This window comes from Helianthus annuus, chromosome 5, assembly GCF_002127325.2.
Source record: "Helianthus annuus cultivar XRQ/B chromosome 5, HanXRQr2.0-SUNRISE, whole genome shotgun sequence".
Classification (NCBI taxonomy): Eukaryota; Viridiplantae; Streptophyta; class Magnoliopsida; order Asterales; family Asteraceae; genus Helianthus; species Helianthus annuus.
The window spans coordinates 1,437,209-1,464,054 of NC_035437.2; the positions used below are offsets into that span (position 1 = coordinate 1,437,209).

General features: G+C 38.0%; 4 protein-coding genes across 4 annotated transcripts; 1 reads left to right on the top strand and 3 right to left on the bottom strand.

Moving 5' to 3' along the window:
• Positions 1-376: 376 nt before the first annotated feature.
• On the bottom strand, positions 377-1,979 carry LOC110939630 (ATP synthase gamma chain, chloroplastic). Its single transcript, XM_022181206.2, has 2 exons — positions 590-1,979; positions 377-517 (listed from the first exon to the last, which is right to left on the bottom strand). Exon 1 carries the CDS (start codon positions 1,730-1,732, stop codon positions 599-601), a length of 1,134 nt encoding a protein of 377 aa, XP_022036898.1. The 5' UTR covers positions 1,733-1,979; the 3' UTR covers positions 377-517; positions 590-598.
• Positions 1,980-2,334: 355 nt separating this feature from the next.
• On the bottom strand, positions 2,335-4,815 carry LOC110939631 (pentatricopeptide repeat-containing protein At1g11710, mitochondrial). Its single transcript, XM_022181207.2, has one exon. The coding sequence runs from the start codon at positions 4,604-4,606 to the stop codon at positions 2,618-2,620; it is 1,989 nt and encodes a 662-aa protein (XP_022036899.1). The 5' UTR covers positions 4,607-4,815; the 3' UTR covers positions 2,335-2,617.
• A 5,878-nt stretch (positions 4,816-10,693) lies between these two features.
• LOC110939632 (calcium-dependent protein kinase) lies at positions 10,694-15,885 on the top strand. The gene is made up of 9 exons (XM_035990602.1): positions 10,694-12,194; positions 12,280-12,423; positions 12,518-12,553; positions 13,378-13,494; positions 13,717-13,832; positions 13,916-14,083; positions 14,154-14,281; positions 14,836-14,935; positions 15,609-15,885. The coding sequence occupies exons 1-9, from the start codon at positions 11,507-11,509 to the stop codon at positions 15,681-15,683; spliced, it is 1,572 nt and encodes a 523-aa protein (XP_035846495.1). The 5' UTR covers positions 10,694-11,506; the 3' UTR covers positions 15,684-15,885.
• Positions 15,886-17,518: 1,633 nt separating this feature from the next.
• On the bottom strand, positions 17,519-19,781 carry LOC110939633 (peroxidase 42). Its single transcript, XM_022181209.2, has 4 exons — positions 19,459-19,781; positions 19,176-19,364; positions 18,254-18,419; positions 17,519-18,172 (listed from the first exon to the last, which is right to left on the bottom strand). The coding sequence occupies exons 1-4, from the start codon at positions 19,678-19,680 to the stop codon at positions 17,763-17,765; spliced, it is 987 nt and encodes a 328-aa protein (XP_022036901.1). The 5' UTR covers positions 19,681-19,781; the 3' UTR covers positions 17,519-17,762.
• Between the last annotated feature and the right edge of the window lie 7,065 nt (positions 19,782-26,846).

Below are 26,846 nucleotides of genomic sequence, written 5' to 3' on the forward strand. Positions count from 1 at the left end.
TGAAGAACTCATAAAGAAAATAGCCAATGCCAACGGTCGTCTCTTGTTTTGTTTGAGTATGTGATTCGTTGAAAAAGATTGAGAAACAACGATGAAAGACATGACGGACGCTTCAGTAACCATTTCAAGGCAGTCTCTAACAGGTATACCCAATACCCGCGGGTATGCCGATAACCGACAAGTATTGGGCCGGGTATGGGGCACAATTTTACAACCTATGGGACTAGCTAGGATTACCTACACATCCCGCCCATTGCCATTATCCGTAGCTTTACCTGAACACCTTAAATGTAATGCCGAAATTGATATTATATGAGTTCGAGTATTAGAGCTCAATCCACCTTTGAGAGAATTGAAGTAAATGATATATCTTGAGTTAGAAGATAAAGCATTGAAATTTATTCATATTCACACATATATATGTGTATATATATTATATATTCAAGTACATCAATTCGATTTGTTTGGAGGGAACAACTAATTCCAAAAAAAATATGACATCCTCCACCTGTTTTTCCTGTTAAAAATACATATTATTATTCCACACGAAAAACACATTCGCTTAATCAATCAGTTGCAGGAGCTATACCCACGATGATCAAGCTAACGCATCAGCACCAGCAACAATTTCCAAAATCTCTCCTGTAATCTTGGCCTGGCGCTGTCGATTGTAAACCCGAGACAAGTTCTTCTTCAACTCTGAAGCGTTATCCGTTGCATTCCCCATTGCAGTCATTCTTGCAGCAAGCTCACTTGCCAATGACTCCTGCAAAGCCCTCAATATCTGACTGTTCAGATACAACGGCAACAAAGCATCAAGAATCTGAACCGGGTCTTGTTCGAACTGCAAGATCGGTGAAAAGTCCATTGTATCGGCCCTAACCACATCTCGTTCCACGGTCAACTTCCCCTCTTTAGTAGTCAACCTAAAGAACTCGTCTTCAGCAGCATCAACACAGACTCCGTTGATGTCACAAATCTCTCCTTTTGGTGACAATGGAAGTAAAGTATGAATCACAGGATCAGATTTCACTAAAGACACAAACTTTGTGTACAAAAGTTCCACTTTATCCACTTCTTCACTTACAAACAGCGAAAACACATCGTCTGCAATCGCCTGAGCTTCTTTCGCAGTCGGAAGATTGCTTCCGTCAAGAAACTTATCCACCGGAATGTACGGTCGCCGGAGGAAATACGAATTACCCTTTTTACCCACACTGATGACAACATAATCAAGACCAAGAGTCTTGAGTTCCTTGATTCTTGCTTCGGCTTTTTTCAAGATAAAGTTATTGAACCCACCGCAGAGACCACGGTCTCCGGTGACCACCACAAGCGCGACCTTCTTCACCGGTCGAATATTGGTCAAGGGGACATCAACATCTTCGGTTTGAAGCTGCTCATTGATGCTGTAAAGAACTTCAACCAAAGTTTCGGAAAAGGGTCTTGCATTGACAACAGCTTCTTGAGCTCTTCTGACTTTTGCAGCTGCCACAAGCTTCATTGCTTCTGTGATCTTCTGTGTGTTCTTAACTGAATCGATACGGGTTCGAAGATCCCGGAGGCTGCAATGGATTGAAGAAGAAGATTTTGAAATCCCATAGTTGGAGTTTGATGGGTTTGAAGTGGGAATTGGAGATGGGGTGATGAATGATCTGAAAGAAAGGGGTGATGATGAATCAAGTGAGGGTTTTGAAGAAGACACCCACATTGTTAGATTGGAGCAAGACATGGTTGGTTGTTCAACAATGGATGTGTGTGTGGGTGGAGAGTGTTTTGTTTCTTGAAGAAAATCTTATCTTTTGCTTGTATGGTGGATGATGAGATTTTTGAGATCATGTTCATGTATGGATGAGGAGGAGTTAGCAAGAGACCCCACTCAATTTTCTTATTATTGTTTTACCACATTCTTTGTGAACAACTGAAACTGCATGATGTACACACTTTTATTATTTGGGAAATAAAAATAAGGAGTTAAATGCCATTTTAGTCCCTGTGGTTTGGATCATTTTGCCAGTTTAGTCCAAAGGTTTCATTTTTAACCTGTGGGTCCAAAAAGGTTTCACAATTGCCATTTTAGTCCACTAGGTTAACTTCATCCATTTTTTCTGTTAACGAGAAGGCCAATTCGGTAATTTTGTATGTAATTCTGTTAACTAAAAGGGCGATTTAGCCATATAAAATGACCGAATTGATCTTCTCGATAACAGAAAAAATGGATGGAGTTAGCCCAGTGGACTAAAATGGCAACTGTGAAAACTTTTTGGACCCACAGGTTAAAAATGAAACCTTTGGACTAAACTGGCAAAATGGCCCAAACCACAGGGACTAAAATGGCATTTCAAAACTGAGACAAATTTACATTTCCCCTGTCGTCAACATTATCATAGGGAATGCTTTAAAAATACAAAATTTAGAGCTAGAATAAGTGATTTAGCATATCATCTTTACCCGAAGCATGCACAAGCTACAAGTTCATATAGCAATTTGGCCATTTGAATGGGTTACCCTCTTAAGTCCAAGCAAGTCCAAATAAGAGCTTCATTTCTATGGGAGCTCCAGAATACGCGATATAAAATATAACCTATGTACACAGATCAAAGGTCAACTCTACAGATCAAAGGTCAACTCTATCCTTCCCAATCAGCGGGGCAACAATTGTGTTGTACGTTTGACTATCTGGAATTACTCCTTTGACCACCAAATTATCATGCAACTCGATCAATTCCTCCGGGCTAATCTTCTTACAAGCGTGTGTAACAAGAATCGTATATGTAATAGAATCGGGAGTCAACCCTTGAGTCACCATCATCTCCATCAGTTCCCTTGCTTCTTGAATTGATCCAAATTTGCAAACAAAGTTGATGAGTATATTGTATGTGACTTCATTCACTAATTTCCCATCTTCTTGCATTTGAAAAAATAAACTCAACGCTTCTTTAACCTTCCAAGTCGCACAATAACCGTTTAATAAGATGTTAACGGTCACTACGTCAAGCAAACTTAATTTCTTCAGCTCATCTACCATAATCTTGGCTACATCTACGGAAACATTCTTAGACAAACCATCTACAATGGAATTATATATCACCAAATTCGGTCTCTTTCCCATCTTTATCATATCATCGTAAACACGAACTGCATTTGATATACTCCCCTGTTTACTAAACGCATCAATCATAGTACCATACGTGACCGTATCTGGAGTAAGCCCACGATCAACTATATCATTAAGAACTTGTTTGACCTTTGATACGGATTCATTACCACTTCTAAATAGATAATAAACAAGTATATTTTCCAAGAAAAGATCTTTATCCACAAGATTCTTCCCCACGAGCCATTCATGGTAACCAAGAGCTTCATTCAAGAACCCGTTTCTAGATAGCCCCTTAACCAATATAGCATTAGTGAATTTATCGAAGCAAACGTTTGTTTTTATCATATGCGACAGTAGACTAGACGCTGTGGAACTATCTCCTCCGAAGTAAAGCCAGTGAATTATCGAATTATAAATGACATTATTGGGAATCAAACCGTTATCGACCATATGAGAACACAACCTAAACGCTTCATCTGTGCAACCTTTTCTCAAATACCCGTCAACCAAAGTCCCATACGTCCTTAAGTTTGGTTTAATGCCCATTTTCTTCATTTCATTTCCAAGGCTTTCTGCGGTGTTCATGTCTCCTAACTTGCAATACCCGTTAATGAGACAATTAAAAGTAATCAAATTAGGCATAACAAACCCCCTTGACAACATTTCCATCTTTCTAAACAACTTTAACCCTAAATCAACATCACCCGTTTTACAAGCACCGTTTATAATCATATTAAAAGTAACCACGTTAGGATATATCCCACCTTTTAACATTCGGTAAAACACGCTAAGCGCTTCATACAAAAGCATTTCTTTACACAAGGCGTGTATAACCAAGTTCATCGTATAAACATTTTCAACATAGCCATAACCGATCATCTCTTCATACTTTCTCCAAAAATGATTCATCTCATTCGACCGTATTACACAATTCAAAAAGTTGTTCCAAGCATGTATTGAAACATCAAAATCCTTCTCCATCCTCAACTTCATAATGACTTGATAAGCACAACCGGTGTCACCTAAAAGAGTAGACGCCGCCCTAACCAACGCATCAAACACATCCGGACACGAAATTTCAGCATCGTAACTATTCCATAAACCTTCCAACACCTCTAAATGGGAATGACCCATTGTTTGCATTAAGTTACTCATCAAATCTAATGCATCATCATATCTTTTGCAGCTAATCATGACATGTATCAATATACATACATTATCTAGTGAGGGAGAAAAGCTCTTTTGCTCCCCAACCACCCTGTTGTAGAAACCTAAAGCTAACTCTGGGGACCTCCGAAACTCTATAAGTATACGATTGACTAATGAGTTTGTGAGATTTGAAGACAATAATTTGTCCAATAAATTCCATTTTCTTTGTCTTAAATGAAGAGAAATTGAACTGAAAGCGATATCTTCAGGATTTGGGTATTTGAAATGCTTACCCAAGTGAATACTCCTCCGTGCAAAAAGATGACTTCTTTTAGTGGAGAAGAGCTTCAGAAACATAGAAGCAAGAAAGAAAACCCAAATCAGGTTGAAAGTAATGGGTAACGCGTGGTCATTGAGGCCGACGGTTTAAAGCTTTTGAGATAAACATGATGAAGCGGTGAAGGATGATGAAGAAGAAGAAGAAGAAGAAGAAGAAACCCGCACAGCGACGGTTTATGACTAGAGTCGTCAATTTGATGTTGATTTGGGGATAAACCCTAAATTTGAAATCCCCCTCCAAACAGAGATATTCTTTTTTCTATTCTATAAAGATGATATTTTCTTTCTTAATCTAAGTTATTAAAATTTTATACAAATATTACCACAAATTAACTACTTATTACTAATTACCACAAATTAACTACTTATTACTAAGAGTTAATTACATAGATGGGTCTTGTGCTTTATAGCTAGTTTCACCTTTGGGTATTAACTTTTTTTTTTAACATGTTTAAGTTTTATGATTTCAATTTTGTAACACTTTTGGGTATTAACACCAAAATTATCAATATAATGACTAAAATACCCTTCCATTCTTTTTAATTTTATCAATGTAACACCTTTGGGTACTAACACCTAATTTTATTTAAGTTTAAATCAATTTTATAAAATCTATTTTTTTATTTTAATCTTTTTATTATATCTCTTAATTTAACGAAACATAAGTCCTCCATGTAATTGTAATAATGTGATGAATTATTATTTTAATTATTTTGAAGTTCATTTGAAGATTTTTTTAGATCTTTAACTTTTTCATGTTACCCATTTCAAATTAAGGTGTTACAATAAAAAGTATTTATTTAAATGACTATATTAAATTATATTACATGAGGCCTTTCGAGGGGCCTAATTAGATATGCTTTATCCTTAATTTTAAAACATACACCTTGCATAACAAATAATAGACACTATATAAATTTTATTGTACAAAAGAAAAAAAGCAAAAGGAAAAAAGATGATAAAGAAACAAAGGGATGCTACTTCGAATTCCTTTTGAATCTTGGAAGAGTCGGTTAAGAGGAATTACATATTCATACATGTCAAATATGTAACTTGCCTTGTTATATTAAAAAATCGTGTATTTACACGAATTAAATAAAAAATATTAAATACTTAATAATAAAGATATTGAGAATTATAATGCGATATATTGAGTTGAGATATGATTGTATTGGAAAGAAAATTCTTCCCTAATTTCAGCCCCTCTTTATTCTAATTGATTGTATTGCCTTTTGTCAAGGCTTTTATTTTGGTATCTTTGGTGTATATAAACTGCACCTCTGTTTGTTACTGAACGACCCTTTTCAATACAATATTTTGGTTTTATTATGGTATCAGAGCGCTGTTCCAAAACACGCTCAAACAAAACCCCAAAATCCTAAACCAACCGGCTGCCACCCATGGCCGGCGACAAAGAAACAGAATCAAACGCGACCAGCGACGCAGTCGCAGACCACACCTCACCATACTATCTCCACCCATCTGATTATCCACGACAGTTACACGTAAACGAAACCTTGAACGACAGCAATTACCTCGACTGGGTTTCAGAGATGGAGACCTTCCTGTTTGCCAAAAACAAGATAGGCTTTGTCGACGGGACCCTTCGGAAACCTGAAAAAACACACCCCAAACACATGCCATGGCTCCGATGTGACGCCATGATTAGAGGGTGGCTGACTACAGCCATGGAAAAGGAAATTAGAGTTAGTGTGAAATACGCTAATTCAGCGGAAGAAATATGGAAAGACTTGCAGGAGCGCTTCGGGAAGGAGAATGCACCGAGGGCTTATGAACTCAAACAATTGCTGATGATGACAAAGCAAGACAGCTCCTCCGTGTCGGCTTATTACACCAAGCTGAGAACCATCTGGGATGAGATAAGTGCTGTTTTCTCCATTCCAAGATGTTCTTGTGCAGGGTGTACATGTGGTGCGAGCAAAAAGATAACCGACTCCAAGGATAAGGAAAGGCTGTACGAGTTTTTGCTCGGATTCGACAACGAGTATTCAACTATTAGAACCCAAATCCTTGCTATGAAACCCATACCCAGTCTAGGAGAAGCGTATCACCTCGTTTCAGAAGACGAACAACAGAAGGTGGTATCCATGGGTAAGAAGACAAACACCGACACCGCTGCGTTTCAGGCCTTCATGAAGAAAAACGGGGCTGCTGGAAACCGAAACACAGCCAAGAGTAACAAAAAGGCTGCTGATGAGAAGATAGAGCATTGTGTCCTTTGTGACAAAGATGGGCATAGCCGAGACGGGTGCTTTAGAGTGATCGGGTACCCGGATTGGTGGCCGGGAAAGGGAAAGACAGAGAAAGGAAAGGCTAAAGCCGCATGCGTTGATACGAAGCAAGACACAAATGAACTCAGGCAGAGTGGAACCAGCCCCATACCGGGGCTAAATGAAGAACAGTACCGACAATTTTTGCACATGTTTACCACTAAAAATATGGCTAACGTGGAAATTACTCAACCTATGGCTAATATGGCAGGTATTTTCGACGAAGGTAACGGATGGATTGTGGACTCGGGTTGCACCGAGTACATAACTCATAACTTGAATGCTCTTCACGAGATATTCAAAACAATACATGATGTTCCAGTCACCATTCCTAATGGTGATTCCATAGCAGTTAAGGGGAGGGGAACATGCACTTTGCCAAATGGGTCAAGGATTAAAAATGTTTTATATGTGCCTGAATTCACTTGTAACCTATTATCCGTTAGCCGATTGACTAAGGATCTACAGTGTACTATATTGTTTTTCCCGGATTTCTTTGTCATGCAGGACTTGAGTTCGAGGAAATTGATTGGAACGGGTAGATGCGAGAATGGTCTATATCGGATGAGGATTGGAGGCGAGAGGATGGCTATGGCTGTTGGAAGTAATCTTTGGCATAAACGCTTGGGGCATGCGTCTCACAGTAAACTTTCTTGTTTTGATTTCATTTCTTTGAAGACAAATGATGAAACTTGTGATTCTTGTGCTAGAGCAAAGTTTACTAGACTACCATTTATTACTAGTTTTATCAAATCAAAGGAGTGTTTTGAACTTTTGCATTGTGACATATGGGGTCGATACCGTACACCCTCTCTGACCGGAGCAAACTATTTTTTGACTATAGTCGACGACTTTAGTCGCTCAGTTTGGGTGTACCTATTGAAACGAAAGTCGGATGCAAGTAATTGCCTAATTAGTTTCCAAAAAATGGTCAAGACCCAATTTAATAAAAACGTTAAAAGGATTCGATGCGATAATGGTGGCGAGTTTACCTCTAACCGAATGGTAACCTTTTACAATGAAGAGGGAATGTTGCTTGAGACCACATGCCCTCACACTCCGCAACAAAATGGAGTCGTTGAACGAAAGCACCGTCATCTACTCGAAACAGCGAGGGCACTTAAATTTGAAGCTAAGTTGCCATCAACCTTTTGGGGAGAATGTATCCTAACCGCAGCTTATATCATAAATAAGCTACCATCCACGACTATTAATAACAAAACCCCTTATGAAATAATTTACAATCAAAAGCCCAATTATGACCACATGAGGGTTTTTGGTTGTTTATCTTACTACCGAAGCACTGAAACAAGAGGGGACAAGTTTGAAGAAAGAGGGAGACCCGGGATATTTTTAGGATACCCTTACGGAACAAAGGGATACAAAGTTTTCGACATTAAAAATAAGAAAATGGTAGTCTCAAGAGATGTGAAGTTTGTTGAGGATGTTTTCCCTTATGACAAAATCAACAAATGCATTGAAAAGGAAGAAGGTGTCGAAATGTTTGAACTCCCTTCCTGGTGCTTTCATGATCAGAATGATATGGCCACAAATGAAGTGGAAGAAACCAACACAGTAGCAAACAACTCTCCCCATGAAGTCAACATGCACATGCAAAACCATTTTAATAATGAACCAAGTCATGAAAATGTGCCAGTAGAAAGTAATAGACAACCTGATGATCTCGGTCCAATTCATGAAGAAGGTGTAGAGCGCAGTAACGTCCAAGCCCAAGAAACGATGCAACCGCCACCTAGAGAACGAAGAAGCCGAACTCGACCAGCTCGCCTCAACGACTACGTCGTCCATCTTCCTCCATCCATAGACCAATCGCAACCCGACTCCGATCAAGGTTCCTCTACGGTACATCCTATTGCCAATTTTATTTCCTATGATAAATTCACAAATTCTCATAAGGCTTTTTTATCGGCCATCAGTTCTAATGATGAGCCCAAGTCCTTTAAACAAGCTGTGCAGAATCCCAATTGGAAAGAAGCGATGAAACGTGAGATCCGAGCACTCGAACAAAATGGCACGTGGACCCTTGAAGATTTGCCAGAAGGGAAACATGCTATAGGGTCAAAGTGGGTGTACAAGCTGAAGTACAAGCCGGATGGACAGATTGAAAGATACAAAGCCAGGCTGGTTGCAAAAGGATTCACACAAATGGAAGGGATCGACTTCCATGATACATTTGCACCAGTAGCCAAACTCGTTACCGTTCGAACGTTGCTTGCTGTAGCTACCAAAAGAAACTGGGTGATCAACCAACTAGACGTGAATAACGCCTTCTTGCATGGAGAGTTGGATGAAGAAATATATATGAAGATACCGCAAGGTTTTGAGAAAGGCAACGAAAACAAGGTTTGTAGGTTAAGAAGATCTCTCTACGGTCTAAAACAAGCCTCGAGAAACTGGTACCAAAAGTTCACTACTTCCCTACAGCAAATCGGCTTTGAACAGTCTCGGGCCGATCATTCCTTACTCATCTTCAAATCCAAAGAATCATTTGTTGCGGCTCTCATATACGTAGACGATGTTATCCTCACTGGGAATGATGTTAAGAAGATTGAAGAGACCAAGGCCTTTCTTGATAACAAATTCAGCATCAAAGATCTCGGGCCCTTGAAATACTTCTTGGGGATTGAGGTGACACGTACTCGAGAAGGATTAATTTTGAGCCAACGAAAGTACATACTTGACATTCTTGAAGACAGTGGGATGATGGGTTGCAAACCGAGTGCCTTCCCAATGGAACAAAATACAAAACTTGCAAAGAATGATGAAGAAGTTCGGGCCGATGCCAATCAGTACCGTAGACTCGTGGGGAGACTCCTGTACCTGCAGGCGACTAGACCCGACATCACCTACTCAGTCAACGTTCTTAGTCAATTCGTTGGTGATCCACGGGCAAATCATATGGAAGCAGCCATGAGGGTGTTACGATATTTGAAAGGGACGCCGGGTCAAGGCATTCTCCTCTCTAAAGGGGGAGGGACAAATTTAGTCGGGTATACCGACTCGGATTGGCTCGGCTGCCCCGACACGAGAAGATCAAGGAGTGGCTATTTGCTCCTTTTAGGCGGGTCACCGGTGTCGTGGAAATCAAAGAAGCAAACGGTAGTGTCTCGCTCTTCGGCAGAGGCAGAATACCGAGCCATGGCATCAACTGTTAGCGAGATTCTCTGGCTTCGATGGCTTCTGAAAGAACTAAATGTTGAACAGAACAATGCTACACAACTCTTTTGTGACAATTTGGCAGTTAAACACATAGCAAATAATCCGGTCTTTCACGAACGGACGAAACATGTCGAAATGGATTGCTATTTTGTTAGGGAACGAGTTGAGTCAAATGAAGTTGAGCCGCTGCACATTGACACCAAGTCCCAGATTGCGGACCTGTTTACAAAGCCACTGGGATCTCGACAACTCGGATTGTTGCTTGGCAAGTTGGGCATTTGTGATCCGCACGCTCCAACTTGAGAGGGAGTATTGGAAAGAAAATTCTTCCCTAATTTCAGCCCCTCTTTATTCTAATTGATTGTATTGCCTTTTGTCAAGGCTTTTATTTTGGTATCTTTGGTGTATATAAACTGCACCTCTGTTTGTTACTGAACGACCCTTTTCAATACAATATTTTGGTTTTATTAGATTGAAATTAAAAATAAAATACGAAAACTGGAAATAAAAGAAACAAGAACAAAATCATGTGGTTACATAATTGTGATATTTGACGTTACCCATTAAAAAATTATTATTTATTAGGCATATATTCTTAATTTTAAAACAAATATCCACCAAGATTTCCAACGACTTAGAAATCGACATGAGTCAGCTTTTCGTTATGCAATGGTGCAAATGGGTCCCCGCTAAATGCAACATCCTGGCTTGGCGGGCGGAGATGGAAAGAATTCCGACGATTTCAGCCGTCGAAAGAGGAACATCCCGGTGGAGGATCTTGCTTGTGGCCTATGCGAGTCTTCGGATGAGTCGGCAGAGCACTTGTTTTCCTCTTGTCTGGTGGCGAATAGGATGTGGAGCCACATTAGTCGCTGGTGTGGCATCCCTCCCTTATTCGTTTTCGGGGTCAGAGATTTGCTAGAGCTGCACCATACTCTTCGGGTTTCTAAGGAGCGAAAGAAGATCATCCATGGTATCATTATTATTGATATGTGGTGCCTATGAAGATCATTGAAGATATTATGAGTATTGTTTTTCTTTTAGGTTAAAATAATTGGTGTAAGTTTAATTTTGTAGATTGACGTTTTTGTTTTTCAAACCTTGTTTTCTTCCAAGCCCTGATTCCTTACATCACCCACAGGATACGTGTTCATGGTGAGCTAAGCATTAAAAAATATACCACAAATCCTTTCACTAACGAAATCTTGTACCAGATAGATAGAGACACTGACACACACGTTCATTGGCTGGCTATCCTTGATCCATATTATTCCTTCTACTTTCACTTGCCTTTTTCAATCTTAAATAAATCTCCCAATTCCCCTTCGGGTTTTCTCAAACCCAGATCAATGTTTATACATACATACATGATCGTAGGTTTATCTTGTGTTCCTTTTTTTTCTTTAAATTGACCACCTTTTTGAATCTTTTTTGTTAATCTGCCACAATGGGCGGCTGTCTCAGCAAGAAAAATCGTCGTAACTCAAATTATAATGGCCATAGATCTTCAAAACATCAAAATTACCAGCAAGTTTCTGAAAGTTATGAGAGACCCACCTCCAACTACACTCAACATCAACAAACCACACCACCTCCAAACCCTAGACATGCTCATGGGCCAGACCCTAATAACATTCTGGGGAAGCCATTTGAGGACGTAAGAAGAAACTACACGCTTGGAAAAGAATTGGGTAGAGGTCAGTTTGGTGTAACATATCTCTGTACTGAGAATTCAACTGCTCATAGTTATGCTTGTAAATCAATCTTGAAAAGGAAGCTATCAAGCAGCAATGATAAAGAGGATGTCAAGAGAGAGATTCAGCTTATGCAGCATTTGAGTGGTCAGCCAAATATTGTTGAGTTTAAAGGGGCTTATGAAGATAGACAGTCTGTTCATCTTGTCATGGAGCTTTGTGCTGGTGGTGAGCTTTTTGATAGGATTATAGCTCAGGGACACTACACTGAGAAAGCCGCAGCTGCAATTTGTAGGCAGATTGTGAATGTTGTTCATGTTTGCCATTTTATGGGTGTCATGCATAGGGATCTCAAGCCTGAAAATTTCTTGCTTTCTACCAAGGATGAAAATGCAATGTTGAAAGCAACGGATTTTGGGTTATCCGTGTTCATCGAAGAAGGTATAAATTACATTCTTCGTCTGTTTTGGGTCTAAATTATCATGCTTTTCTTATTGATGGTACCTTGTTGGAATTGTTTCTTTAGGGAAAGTACATCGTGACATAGTTGGTAGTGCGTATTATGTTGCTCCAGAAGTACTGAGGCGTAGCTATGGGAAGGAAATCGATATTTGGAGTGCAGGGGTAATGTTGTATATTTTATTAACCGGCGTGCCCCCATTTTATGCAGGTGAAGAAAGATAACATATTTCCTCAATATATTTTGTACTGATATTTACATTTATATGCAACGAGATGGTAACCGTTCTCTTTAATATGTGTAGAGACTGAAAAGGGAATATTTGATGCTATACTAGTAGGCAGTGGCGGAACTAGAAGAAATATTCAGGGGTATCCTAAATTTTTTTACGATACATTTATAGAACATAATTTTTTTTACCTGCATTACGGGGCGGGGCCGATCCTGAAAATTCAAGTGCCCTGGGTGAGCCAAAAAAAGGCCCTTGGGCCTTACCGAATTAAATTTTATAAACTAGTTTTTTTTTAAGTTATTAGCATTTAGGTTAACGAATCAATATTGAGCATATCACATTTGGGCTAGCTTTTATGAATTAATATTGGCAATAAGTTTTTAGAAGGAATTAATTAGAATAAAACAAGAAAACTAGAAAATAAAAGAAACCAAATAGTAACACCCGGTAGTTCCTTGATCTCCAAGTTTCTCGCTCGATCTCCGTGATTCCGTAGCCTTATCCTATTTAAATTGCCTTCAAAAATCGTGCCAAGCAAGTATCTACGTCTGACTTTAGATTGGGCTAGGTTTATTTTTAATTTTTAGATCGAAATTAAACAATTCAAGAACTCAAGAAGAAAAGAAATAAAGAATACTCACAACTCACAATCACAATTAGCACAACAATCTAATACACTATTGCATTATTATTTGGTTATTTGGGCTAATTACTATTGGGCTATCATTTGTTTTTTTTGGGCTAATATAATCAGTATTATTTGGGCTTGATTTCATTTGTAATTTTTTTTTCAGGGGTGTCCTAGTACTTGTTGAGGGGTGTCCTTAGTATAAAAATCGAAAAAAAAAAATAAAATTTTACACTACCGGAAAAAAGTTGAGCCGTAGCCCGGGCTACGCCCCAACCTACATTAGGTCCGCCCCTGCTAGTAGGAGAAATTGACTTTGAAAGTCAACCATGGCCCTCGATATCAAGGAGTGCGAAAGATCTTGTTCGTAAAATGCTAACACATGATCCAAGAAAAAGAATTACTTCCACCCAAATTCTTGGTACTGATTATTTGGTTTATTATAAGGTGCATTTCAGTAATCATGTTATATGATTAATTCATGAGCATAGATTTATGCATATGCTCCCTATATGTAAGGTCCATAAAGTATATTCTGTCTGGAATACCTTATTAAGAATAATATAATCAAAATTTTATCTTGCAATTAGGAATCAACACTGATTAATCCTTGTTTTTTTTTAATTTAATTTGGTTCATTTAGAGCATCCGTGGCTCAAAGAAGGTGGAGAAGCATTAGACAAGCCGATAGATAGTGCTGTACTGTCCAGAATGAAGCAATTTAGAGCAATGAACAAGTTCAAGAAACTCGCTTTGAAAGTAAGCTTCAAACTTGTAATTTACTTCACATTGAGAAAATAAATGCGAAAAACAGGTTTGTCAACATTTGAAAACGCCCCCAGGTAATTGCGGAAAGTATGTCTGAAGAAGAAATAAAAGGTCTCAAAGCAACGTTTGTCAACATGGACACCGATAAAAGCGGTTCAATCACTTACGAGGAATTAAAGACAGGACTTGCTAGGCTCGGTTCCAAGCTTTCAGAAGCTGAAGTTAAGCAACTCATGGAAGCTGTGAGTTCTTTTCTATGAGTTTATATTAATAACATACGCTTCAGTGTAATTAAGTTACTTTACGTTTCAGGCTGATGTGGATGGAAATGGAACAATCGACTATATTGAGTTCATAACCGCTACCATGCACAGGCACAGGCTTGAAAGAGATGAACATCTATACAAAGCCTTCTGCCATTTTGATACTGATAATAGCGGGTCAGTTCTATTTTTCGTATGATCACATTCATACATTTTCCTTTAATGCCCAAGTATTTGTGAATTTAACACATTTCCTTTAAAATTTGGCTTAGAACTAACTTTGGAAAAATAATATTTATACCAAAATTTTTGTTGTAATATTATATCTCAGTATCTCATCCATGAATATTGCAACAATTTCCATTTTGTGCTGTCTCACATAAATTGTTACAAATAATTGATGAGACTTATTTGGTGTCACTATTAAGATATGTCCATACCTTAATTTTTTTTTTTTTTTTTTTGAACGGCTAAACTTGCACACCATGAGGATTGAACCTCTGACCTTCTACTTTGATACGAACTCTAGAACTCTGGAGCCAAACTCGATAACCAATATCAAACTTGTTAACAAGCAATAAAATATGATCCAGTTTTGCAGTAATATTTATTATGAAACGATATTATATTGGTGGTCTGACTTCGATAGTTAAAGGGTCATATTTCTGGATCAAGATTAGTAGTTTCTGAAAATTATAATCTATAGCTTACTTGCTACGGTGATGTTACAGATATATCACCATGGAGGAACTAGAAACAGCCATGAAGGAATATGGCATGGGCGATGAAGCTACCGTCAAAGACATCATTTCTGAAGTGGATACTGATAATGTAAGCCACTGTCCACATTTTTGCTGTTGCAAGTAAACCAGTATTCTCACAGAAAATACAAACACAAAACACGGGTTTTTCAAATGGAGTGACATTCGACAAATATGACAAGTACAATAAAGATGGTTCAAGAAATCAGTCACTCTGAAAAAAAAAACATCTTTAAGGGGGTGATTGGGATTGCTTATTAAAACTGTGTATATGTATATTGCTTTTGATTACACTTTTCGTCCTTTGTGTTTATACCAAATTTCAGTGGATGTCCTTTACCTATTAAAATGTCAGGAATCATCCTTTACGTTTTAAAAACCTTGTCATGTTTGTCCTTTGACACTAACCCAGTTAAAACTTTCAGTTAGGCCTTCTCTCTCTAAACACCATAGAAAAGACTAAACTACCCTTATGTGACCAGACTTAACTTAAAATTTTAACTGGGTTAGTGTCAAAGGACAGACCGTGCAAGGTTTTAAAATGTAAAGGATTATTCCTGACATTTTAAAAGGTAAAGGACATCCACTGCATTTGGTATAAACATAAAAGACGAAAAGTGTAATTTACCCATTGCTTTTTGAAATAAGCAACTTCAGACGGGTTATTTTAAAAAAAAATTGACTTACTCGTATATAAGCACAACCTGGAAACAGCTTTTAATGAGCGAAAATGGTCTTAACAGGATGGAAAAATTAACTATGAGGAGTTCTGCAACATGATGAGAAGTGGAACTTCACATCAAACAAAGCTCTTTTGATGCTTTTAGTGCAACCAGATGTAGATGGGTGTGGGTCTGTTATTATGCTTAGTGTTATGTAGATGAGTTTCTTTTGCTTTTGGATTAATGAGCTTTTTTTACTCTTTATATGGGAATAGTTACTTATAAATGTTAGTTAAAACTATACCCCCTTAATAACATGTCATCCCTCCCTATTTGTTCACTAATGTGGATTGCTACCCCTACTTCTTGCCCAATTTGGGCTTGTTGACCTTACCTCGAGTCAAACCTGCGGCCTTCCATCTATGACAACAGTCACACTTGTGTTACCAAACCAAGCTTTATCAGTCTAGTTTTCCTACACATCTTGCATTTTATTTCGAGTAAATTACAAAAATTGTCGTTTTTGTATGTCACTTATTGCAAATTGTGTCCTTTGTCTTCAATAATTACAGAAAACGTACTCGATGTTTGTAAACCCTTGTAAGTTATGTCCTTTAGTCCTAACACAGTTAATTTTTGTGGTTCAATCTGAACAAATGGACCCCACATGAGGGTATTTTGTGGTTAAATCTGATTAAATGGACCCCAGATGAGAGTAAAATGACCAAAATACCCTCATGTGGGGTCCATTTGGTCGGATTTAACCATAAAAAATTAACTGAGTTAGGGCTAAAGGACATAACTTGCAAGGGTTTGGAAACATCAAGTACATTTTCTGTAATTATTAAAGATAAAGAACACAGTTTGCAATAAGTGACATACATAAAGGACAATTTTTGTAATTTACTCTTTTATTTCATGTCCATGATGTATTGGCCTCCCCTAATGCACTCCTTTCACTATCCAATCTTTTCTTTATTAGGAAATTACATAAATGCCCCACTACCAGGCTTTTTAAACAGTCTCTCTAGTAATACTGTATGGTAAATGACCCAGCCTGATCATATGGTGCTTCTGCATGTGATTTCAGGACCATTTAAGCCACTTGGTGCTTCTTATATAATGACACTCCATCTTTTTAAATATTATAAAACCCTTTGTTGGTACTCTGGGATATTTTAGCATGCATCTATATGGTGGGGCACTTGATAGCATACACACTATGAATGCATATGGTTTTTTAAACCAGGTGGCAGGCAGTGGTGTAGTAGGTGGCCAGTCCTTTTAACATCAAACCGGTCATGAATTAGTGATATGCATGTAGGACCTTTTTTTGTCTTCCCCTCTAATAAATGATGAAATGCATTATTGAATTTAGAAATACATTATTGAGTTGTTGTGTGTATTAATAAATGACCAAGACTTGACTTCTCAAAGAAAAAGTAAATGCCATTTATTTTTGGTTATGAAAACAATACAATAGCATTGTTACCCTTGTGCAGGAGAATCTTTTAAGTTTAGTTTTATATGAGACATGTATTATTTATTAACTTATCCATTATGGCCCTAGCAGATTGCTTTAATGAGTCTTTCTTCTTTAAGAAAACTATAATAGATTGTTTATCATCAACCCATGGCATTATAGCCTAGTGGTATTTGGGGGTGGGATAAGGCTTATGACCATTAGGTCATGGGTTCGATTCCCACAAAGGGGGTTTTTCCCAGATTTATTGGGTTTCCTCCTGAATTGGTGTATAGGCATTATTGCCTCGTGGAGATGGATATGATCGGGTGGTTCTGCTATTGGGTTTCCTCCTGAATTGGTGTATAGGCATTATTGCCTCGTGGAGATGGATATGATCGGGTGGTTCTGCTAGTGGCACGATGATACTCCAGTGGTCCGTCAGTGATCCAAATTTGCCGTTCAAAAAAAAAAAGATTGTTTATCATCACAACTGGGCAAGTGGCTGCCATGATCATACACACACACACAAACAAAGCAAGCAAGCATTTGATTAATTGCAGAGTTTTCAACAACAATCTCATGTATCATACACACTAAGACTCCACCACCATCATCCATCCATCCATATTCACATTCATTTGGAAGCATTCACTTTCCTTAAAACACATAAAAGTAAAAGAAAAACATGTCCTAGATTGCTAGATGCTCACACCATCATCTTTTTATTCTCCACATTAATTAAAACACAAAAGATAACTTGGGTTAATTAATTAATGGTGCTTGTTTGCAACATTGCATTGCTTTCTAATCTCACCTTTAGTGCCAGTGAGTGGATTGTTCTCTGTAAGAATGGTGATGGCTCTTCCAAAATGTTTAAAGAAATAATCTTGGCTTTTCGCCATTTTCTTCACATATGGTTTGGTTCTCTTGTCGTTCGCCAATTGGTGGTCCACAATCAACAATCCCTTGTTGTCCAAAATGTTCCTGTAATAATTGTTGTCTAGTTTCATCGGTGTACCGCGGTCATTTCTCACGTACTGCACGGCCTTTGGGTCAGGGATTGCATCCGGACACTTGTGGAGCATGTGCTCAACATGGCCCGGGTCAAGAGCAGGGTCCACCGCTGGATATAAGCGGTGCACCAGCTTCACGCAGTGCGTCCTACCCACACTGTGAGAACCTATTTCAAGAAGACCACTGTTAAACTACATGCATGATGCATGAGGTTGATAATGATAATGATAATGATACACATACATACCTAGTAAAGCAACAACTCCAGGGGTGTCAATGCCAATGCTCTTGAACCTTTCAAGAACCACAGTCATGCTCTCATTATGATCTGGAAGATATTGCTCCAAGATATCAGCTCTGCTCCTCCTACCATCCCTTCTCCCTGTTTTTAGAGGTATGTATGGCCCACCAAGCTGCCACAAATCATAATCAACAAATTACACCCACAAATCAACATTTGTCATAAATAAATAATATCTTCATAGTCATTCTAAATTTCACTAAAACAAAGTTAAACTGGTGGTAACTGTGAGGGCAGGATTGTCAAATCTAATACTCTGATGGTGTACATCAATATTAAGAAAAGTAGCATAAATCTGTACCTAGTACAACATGAAGTGGACACATCCAAAACAAAGTGCATACATTAATGCAAGGGAGTACCATGAGTACAACTAACTAAAAAAAGGGTAGTTGCACGGTACCCCTGACCGCGGAAGGGATCTCCCTTCCCAGTTCACCACCCGACAAGGATCCCTGACGGCAAATACCCATAGCCATCAAAGAGGGGTAAGAAACATGTTTCGAACCCGAGACCTCGAGTGTCCTCGGTCCGGCTTTAAAGCGGGTGTCGGTGGCCACCAAAGTGGCACTAATGGGAATTGAACTTAGGTCTCCATGAGTACAACTAACTAACGCATAGCATATGACGCTTCACGTGTTCGTTAAAGATAATGCATACCGATCTATGAATAGTTAGTTATGTTATGACCCTAAGATCTATAAATGTTGTTTTTAGAAAACTTAGTTTTGCCATTCAAAAAGGGCTAGCGGTGCAGCTTGTTGCCCGTTTGCCTTCCATTTCTATGATAACTAAAACAAGTACTGACTAAAGATAAATCCAGATTTTTACATAGTACGGAAAATATCTAAGAATGAAGAAAATTTACCGCAACAATGCCATCCCTTCCGGAAAGCACAAGAATATCTGCACAAGAAACAACACCAGGGCACTCCCTCTCAAGAGCTTCCTTGATGGTTTCAAGATACCTAAAGTTTCTGAGCCCAAAGCTCCTGTCTGTTTCTTTCTCAGACAGCACCCTCCTTGTTGAGTCCAGAAGCAGTGAAGCATCACATGACTATATTATATATATCAAAACAGTTAAATATTGAGACCCTTTTGGATGAATCATTCATAGATATTATTTATGAATTAGATGCATGCATGGATACCTCAACAGCACAGTCATGGAAGATGTTTCTGAGCCAAGAGAAAGCAGTGTTCTTGTGGCGTTTGTAAAGAAGACCAACTTGTTCTCTGATGATATCTTCAGCTTGTGGGCATGAATCTTTGTAGAAGTTGAGGACAAGACCTGAGTCTGAGTCAGTGTCTGCAACTGAAACAATGGCTAACAGGGAGAACAAAGCCAAGAAGATGAGAGCTTTCGGAGCCATTTTTGCTCTCTCTGACTGTGTGTGATGCTTAAAAAACAGCTGCTGCTCAGTTTCTTATAATGCTGGACCTTCTAACACTGACGTCATATGTGATACCATCATATATAGTGTAAATTACGTTTTTGACCCCTGTAGTTATATCACTTTTACTATATTAGTCTAAAATAAGAATATTTAACATATCTGTCCCCATGGTCTCTATAACTAACCATTTTGGCACCTACGTCTAGAGACCATGGGGGCCAAAATCGTTAGTTATAGAGACCTGGGGGCCAAAATGGTTAGACTTAGGGGCCAAAATGGTTAGTTATAGAAACCATGGGGGCAAATATGTTAAAAGTTCTTATTTTGGGCTAATATAGTAAAAGTGATATAATCACAGAGGCAAAAAAACGTAATTTACTCGATAAACTTTTGTTACTAGTTAAATACCTTTCAAAAAGAAAAATAATTATAATCATTTTGTAATACCGTGGAAGGTCAAAATGAAAAGAATTATTTTATAAGAATAATAAATAATTCAACCAATAAAAATGTTTCATTTTACTCCATTTAATTATTGTATTTAATATTAGTGTAAGGGTATATTGGTAAACTTAGATAGATCATTAATTGATAGTCTTCCTTTTTAATAGCTAATTATATTAAATTTATAACTTATTTTCAAAAAATATTTTTTAAATAAATAAAAAATTTATTTAAAGTGTAGGATAAATTACGAGGTGTGTAGGATGAATTACGAGCTGTGTAAGATAACTTTTGATGTGTGTAGGCAAAAATTTTAGTGTGGAGGACGATAGTTTTTATAACTAACTAATTAGTCAAAGATAATTATAAATGAGATGACGGAAAAACTATTCAATGTTTTACAATTGTACCCTTTTGTTCTTTTTCTTCTCACTTACCTGCTGATGACAGACCAGACAACAAGGACAACGACCAGGACACGTGGATTCATTTAGCGTGCGCCAGCTACCCTCTCGCCTAGAAGCACCAACGGTCGTGGCAAAGGGGACAGAACGGATATTCCTTGTTGTCGACTACAGGGCCAAGGCCCATCAGCCCATCTCCTTCCCACACCTCTCCAGCTATATATAGTGAACCTCACCTACCGGTTTAAGGATCGCTTCCTTGCTCTCTCATTCTTAATCACACACTTTTATCCTCAAAGCATATACTTATTATCATGCCGAAGTGTGGTTACGAGGAGAATCCCCTATTCCCCTCCTCGTAACGAGCTTAACGGTGTGTTTAGTGTTTTGCAGGATCATCATCATCACAGCTTGGACAAGATAAAGAAGATTAACCTTATTTGTCGAGGTACAAACCACAAACTAATCACCAGATTAGTTTGGTGTTTCTTCAAATACATAAAAGACTTGTCTTTACCAAATGATGTAAGAGATTAGCCAAACATTACCGTTGTTTGACAAAAACTCTTACGATCAATCTTGGATCCCGAAACTACTACACACACTCTAAAGATGGATGATGGAGGATTGTGGTGGGATGATGGTAGTATTTTGGTGGTGGAGTGGTGGTAGGTGTTAGAGAAGTGATTTGCCAAGGGATGGATTGCAATTGAACCAAGCACCCCTATTTATAGTTAGAAACAGACTATTCACACGGCCCCGTGCCTCCTTATTCTCTGTCTTCATTTAATGAGTTGTGTCAGACCGTATGCTCACACGGCCCCGTGGTCCTTGTACTTGTTGTACTATCCAAGATTATGCATATCTGGGAGTTGACCACGGACCGTGTCAATGGGACACGGCCCTGTGTCTCTTGTCTGCTTCTGTTTGTCTTTTTCTCCATGGAATCTGGAGTGGGGCACGACCCCATGCCTTGATGGCACGGCCCCGTGCTTATCTTCTGATTTGTTGTTTTGGTCTTGGGGTGAAGCTCGGAGGGTCGGTATGAAGTGTCAACTTCTCTTCTTTTGTATTTATGTTGGTTTTTGCCGTTAATTTGTTCATTTTGTACATTTAAGCTCTTTTAATCCTGAAAATCAAAAGTATACAAAAAAAACACACTTCTTCCCATGTTTATACATTATTTGATGTAACTTATATGTTTCATTTGGTGCATATCAGGGACATGCAAAACTCAACTTTTCTAGGGATTAACATTAAGGCGAAAAACTATGCGGTGGAGTGAAATAGAGGTGTGCAAAAAACCGAATTAACCGAATCATAACCGAATTAACCGATAAAACCGAACCGAAAACCCAAACCGAACCGAAATGTAATAATCTTTGTAGATTTAGGACTTTACACCAGTTTTTTTAATATTTGATGTTTTTGGTTAAAGATTTTCAGTATTTACGGGTTATTTTATATCGTGTTGCGGTTTTGGTTGAATGTTTATTTGAACTTATGAAATATATCACATCACTTTATTTGAATATTCAGTGTTAATATTATAGATTATATGTATTTTTAATACTATGTAATATACTAATATATACAAATATGCAATAACAATTTTTTCATGTTAAAAAATTAACATATTTTAAGCTAGGCCAAATAGGTTTGTCCACGAGCCGAACCGATCAGACCTTTGCTCGTGCTCGGTTCGTTTACAAACCGATCCGAACCGAACCGAGCGTTTTTTCAACCTAGCCAAAGTCGAGCGAGCGTCTTTCAATCCGAGCATTTTTCGAACGAACGTCGAGCAAGTATCGAGCGTCACAGAATAAACAAGGAAAGTGACGATGGAAGTGCTAGTTATTAGAATAAAGTGCAGTTTTCGTCCCTGATGTTTTGTCCAATACAACGCAAGTAAAAAATTTAACAAATAATAAGGAATACAAAAACACTCAACTAGTTCTATCGAGATTAACTAAGCGGGAAGATAAATCGTCGGCCGATTGAAACATACCATTGTTCTATCGGAAGTTTGAAATTGAATGAATCGATTGAAGCAAAACCCTACCGAGTTGGCGTCTTGGCGAGTGGCGATGGAGAAATCGAATAACGATGGCCAATGGGGGGTTTTGATTTGGGTCTTGCACTTCTGAATCAAATGACAGGATGAGACTTGAGTATTGATCAACGCTTCACATTTTAGTATTTGAAATTTTGACTCAATTACTCAAATGGACATTTAAGTATTCGATAATGGACTATTGGTACTAGATTTCAATTCTAATTGCTTAAATGAGCTCTATTCGGATCTTGGACCAAACATTGTTTTTTGAACGACAAATTTGGATCACCAACGGACCACTGGAGTATCATCGTACCACCAGCAGAACCACCCGATCATATCCATCTCCACTAGGCAACAATGCCTATTAGGGCTGTAAATGAACCGAACGAACACGAACAAGACCTTGTTCGTGTTCGTTCGTTAAGGGAATAAATGTGTTCATAAACGGTTCATGAACACTTACCGAACGAGATTTTATGTTCGTGTTCGTTCGTTAAGGGAATGAGCATGTTCGCAAATGGTTCACGAACACAAATAAATTTGGCGAACTCGACGAAGGATACAGATAGATGGCCCAGAGAGTAGCACTCAAACTTGAATCTCTTATTGTGGAACGGAGGTCGATCGTATTCGTGGATGTAAATAATGAGAAATGAAAGGGAAATGATGCATAAACAAGGTGAAAGTGGGTTTCATAGTTTAATTGTTATGGAAATAAAATAAATAAAAGTTTAACAATATAAAAATTACAAATAAAATATAAGAAAGTACAAAGATCTTCAATTAAAACACAAACATACGAACATAAACGAACACAAATCAACGAATGTTCACGAACGCCTTACCGAACGTTCACGAACACAATCGAACGAACGATATCCATGTTCATGTTCGTTCATTTAATTAATCGAACGAAATTTCTTGTTCATGTTCGTTCGTTTATTAAACGAACGAACATAAACGAACTTCCCGCCGAACGGTTCACGAACTGTTCGCTTAACATTCGGTTCATTTACAGCCCTAGTTTTTATATGTGGAAATATTCGTCATCCCATACATAATCAATGCTATAGGTAACCAATTAATGACTTGAAGAAAAGTCGAGCTTTAGGAATCAATCTAATAAAGACAGGAATTAATTTAATTGTTTCTTTGGCTTTTCTTATAGCTTTTTGATTGCTTGAGTTAAGCGTTTATTTTAATTTAATCAGAAAACAATTGATTGATAAAGTTTTCTTTTAACCTCATCACCAAAAACTGTACAAGAGCAAGATACTAGCAAGACACCAAACCCAACCCTTTTACATGTTCACCCAATACATTCCTCACCAAACTCAAACAGAATCAAAGCACATCAAAATTCAGCCATTTGTTTCACTCTAGGGGTATGCATGGGTCGTTTTGGATCGGTTTTGGCCTAAACCATAACCATAACCGCTATGTTGGTTAATAGATAACTGTAACCATAACCAATCGGTTATGACGGTTATGGTTAATCGGTTTTGATGGTTATAGCGGGTCGGTTGTGAGTGGTTAACTGTGTATTTGGCCTAGGGCTGTTCAAATTGCTCGGTGCTCGACACTCGTTCGATGCTCGCTTGGAAAATGCTCGAAATTTGCTCGCTCGATTCAGCTCAATTAAAAAAATGCTTGGTTCGGATCGGTTCGGTTTGTAAACGAACCGAGCACGAGCAAAGGTCCGCTCAGTTCGGTTCGGCTCGGTTCGGCTCGGTTGGCTCGATTTATTTTTTAATATATACATACACACACGCACACACACATATTTGTGTTTGTGTGTGTATCATTTTTAATGAAATGACTAGAGACCAACATTAACAATGTTTGGTCCACCCATGGCATTATAGCCTAGTGGTATCTTGGTGGTGGGATTAGTTAAATGAACGAACATAAACAGAGGTCTCGTTCGTTCGATTGTGTTCGTGAACGTTCGGTAAGGTGTTCGTGAACATTCGTTGATTTGCGTTCATTTATGTTCGTTCGTATGTTTGTGTTTTAATTGAAGATCTTTGTACTTTCTTATATTTTATTTGTACTTTTTATATTATTAAACTTTTATTTATTTTATTTCCCTAATAGTTAAACTAGGAAACCCACTTTCACCTTGTTTATGCATCATTTCCATTTCATTTCTCATTATTTACATCCATGAATACAATCGACCTCCGTTCCACAATAAGGAATTCAAGTTCGAGTGCTACTCTCTGGGCCATCTATCTTTATCCTTCGTCGCGTTCGCCAAATTTATTTGTGTTCGTGAACCGTTCGCGAACACGCTCATTTCCTTAATGAACGAACACGAACATAAAATCTCGTTCGGTAAGTGTTCATGAACCGTTCGTGAACACATTTATTTCCTTAACGAACGAACACGAACAAGGCCTTGTTTGTGTTCGTTCGGTTCGTTTACAGCGCTACTTATTATATCTCAAATCACCATCTATTATATCTCAAATCACCATCTATAGTAATAGTAATAGTAATGGTAATAGTAATAGTAATAGTAATAGTAATAATAATAATAATAATAATAATAATAATAATAATAATAATAATAATAATAATAATAATAATAATAATAATAATAATAATAATAAAGCTGAATTGAACTAAACAATTTAAAGGTAATGCTATCTTGATGAACAACTATAAACAGACATAAAGAATAACAGTAAATCCTAAAGGAGTACCATAAGTCTCTACAATTAGCTGGCTTAGCTAATTTGTATTAGCCAACAACATACCCCTGGGCAGGAGCGCTTAGATCGGAGTAAAGTCACAAGTAAGACATGCTGGTCTAGGAGGGTGGCATTTTGATTCGTGAAGTGGAAACAAAGTAAGTCTCAGTTCATACAATGACGTGAACAAAAGCAACAATGCCTGACAACTGATGGTAACAAAGGTTGTAGCTGCAATAACTCCAAAATATAAACACCACAAAGCAATAACTGGATCCAATGTGGTTGGTTGGTGGCATAAGAAGCTAGGCGACACTAGAGAGTGATGTCAAACGGATCAACTACTATGTAATGATATTAGAAAGTTGTGTACTCATACTTGCATTAGTTAGTCACAAGTCACAACTAACAAAAAATCAAATAAGGTCATATGTAATGGGGCATTATAGGGACGTGAAGAGCCTTGATTACGCCCCAACACCGTCCCTCTCGGCGTTGTAGGGGGGTGAAGAGGGAGTGGCATATCTAATATAATGCCCAATAGAGAGAAAACAAAACAAAAAGTAATTATTGAAAGCATTAAGGGGCGTTAACCATTACACATTTTTTTATAAGGGCGTTATGATGCTCATGTGACGGAAATTGCCCCTTAGGGGGGATTAACCATTACGGATGATCAAATTAAAATTTTGAGCTAAAACATAGTGTCATATTTATAACTTTTTTGTTGATAATATGCTTCGCTAACAAGAAATAGAACAATAGTTATCAAGAGCATAGGATTATACCTTATAGTTTGGTAATCGTGTTTAAATCTTGGAGGTTGAGCTAAAGTGGGTCGGGACCAAGATAATAGACGTACCACCAACAAGCGACAACTTAAGTCAGGAACAATATAAAGACACATTCAATTTTTTCCTCATTTGTTGCTATTGGGTTGTGTGTTTTTTTTTTTGAACGGCGAAAACTTCTATATATATATATAGAAATCAGCAAGGAGCTGCGGCAAACAAACAAAAAAGCGGAAAAACAAAACAGGAAGAAGCAAACAGAAGGAAGCAACACTACAACAAGCCTACTACATCAAAATTCAGCCAATGGGTTGTGTGTTATATTCATCAACATCCTTCCTTGCTGTCTCTATGTCACATCACCATCTCCTCCATTTCTTACGTGCACCACTAAACTATGATATACCCATCCCTCGTCCCTCACTAGTGGTAATGTTTACATTCAAACCACTGTTTGCGATTATTGTGGTATGGGTTTATAAACAACAACAACAAATCACCTACTGATTTCATGTCCCCTAGGCAGGCATGTATGGGTTTATAAACAACAAATCACCTAGGTTTGGAACTTGGTGATTGATTGGTGTAAAATAAACGTTGGAATTGGAGATAGTGGCGGAGAGATTATTAAAGTTTAAAGAGCTACATCAAGGTCCAAGCTTTATAAGAAGTTGAGACTCAATTTTATTTTAGTGACATTTTGAATGCTTTGGAAAGCTATAACGATAAGTTTTTCAACAACTTTAAG

Bases quoted from the DNA above. Each gene is read 5' to 3' on its own strand.
- LOC110939630 (XM_022181206.2), bottom strand. From the start codon at position 1,732: ATGTCTTGCTCCAATCTAACAATGTGGGTGTCTTCTTCAAAACCCTCA.
- LOC110939631 (XM_022181207.2), bottom strand. From the start codon at position 4,606: ATGTTTCTGAAGCTCTTCTCCACTAAAAGAAGTCATCTTTTTGCACGG.
- LOC110939632 (XM_035990602.1), top strand. From the start codon at position 11,507: ATGGGCGGCTGTCTCAGCAAGAAAAATCGTCGTAACTCAAATTATAAT. The intron at 12,554-13,377 runs GCAGTGGCGGAA...CCCTGCTAGTAG, and splicing joins ATTTGATGCTATACTAGTAG to GAGAAATTGACTTTGAAAGT. The intron at 14,282-14,835 runs GTCAGTTCTATT...GTGATGTTACAG, and splicing joins TTTGATACTGATAATAGCGG to ATATATCACCATGGAGGAAC.
- LOC110939633 (XM_022181209.2), bottom strand. From the start codon at position 19,680: ATGGCTCCGAAAGCTCTCATCTTCTTGGCTTTGTTCTCCCTGTTAGCC. The intron at 18,420-19,175 runs GTAAATTTTCTT...GATTTGTGGCAG, and splicing joins GAAGGGATGGCATTGTTGCG to CTTGGTGGGCCATACATACC. The intron at 18,173-18,253 runs GTATGTATGTGT...TTCTTGAAATAG, and splicing joins TGGAGTTGTTGCTTTACTAG to GTTCTCACAGTGTGGGTAGG.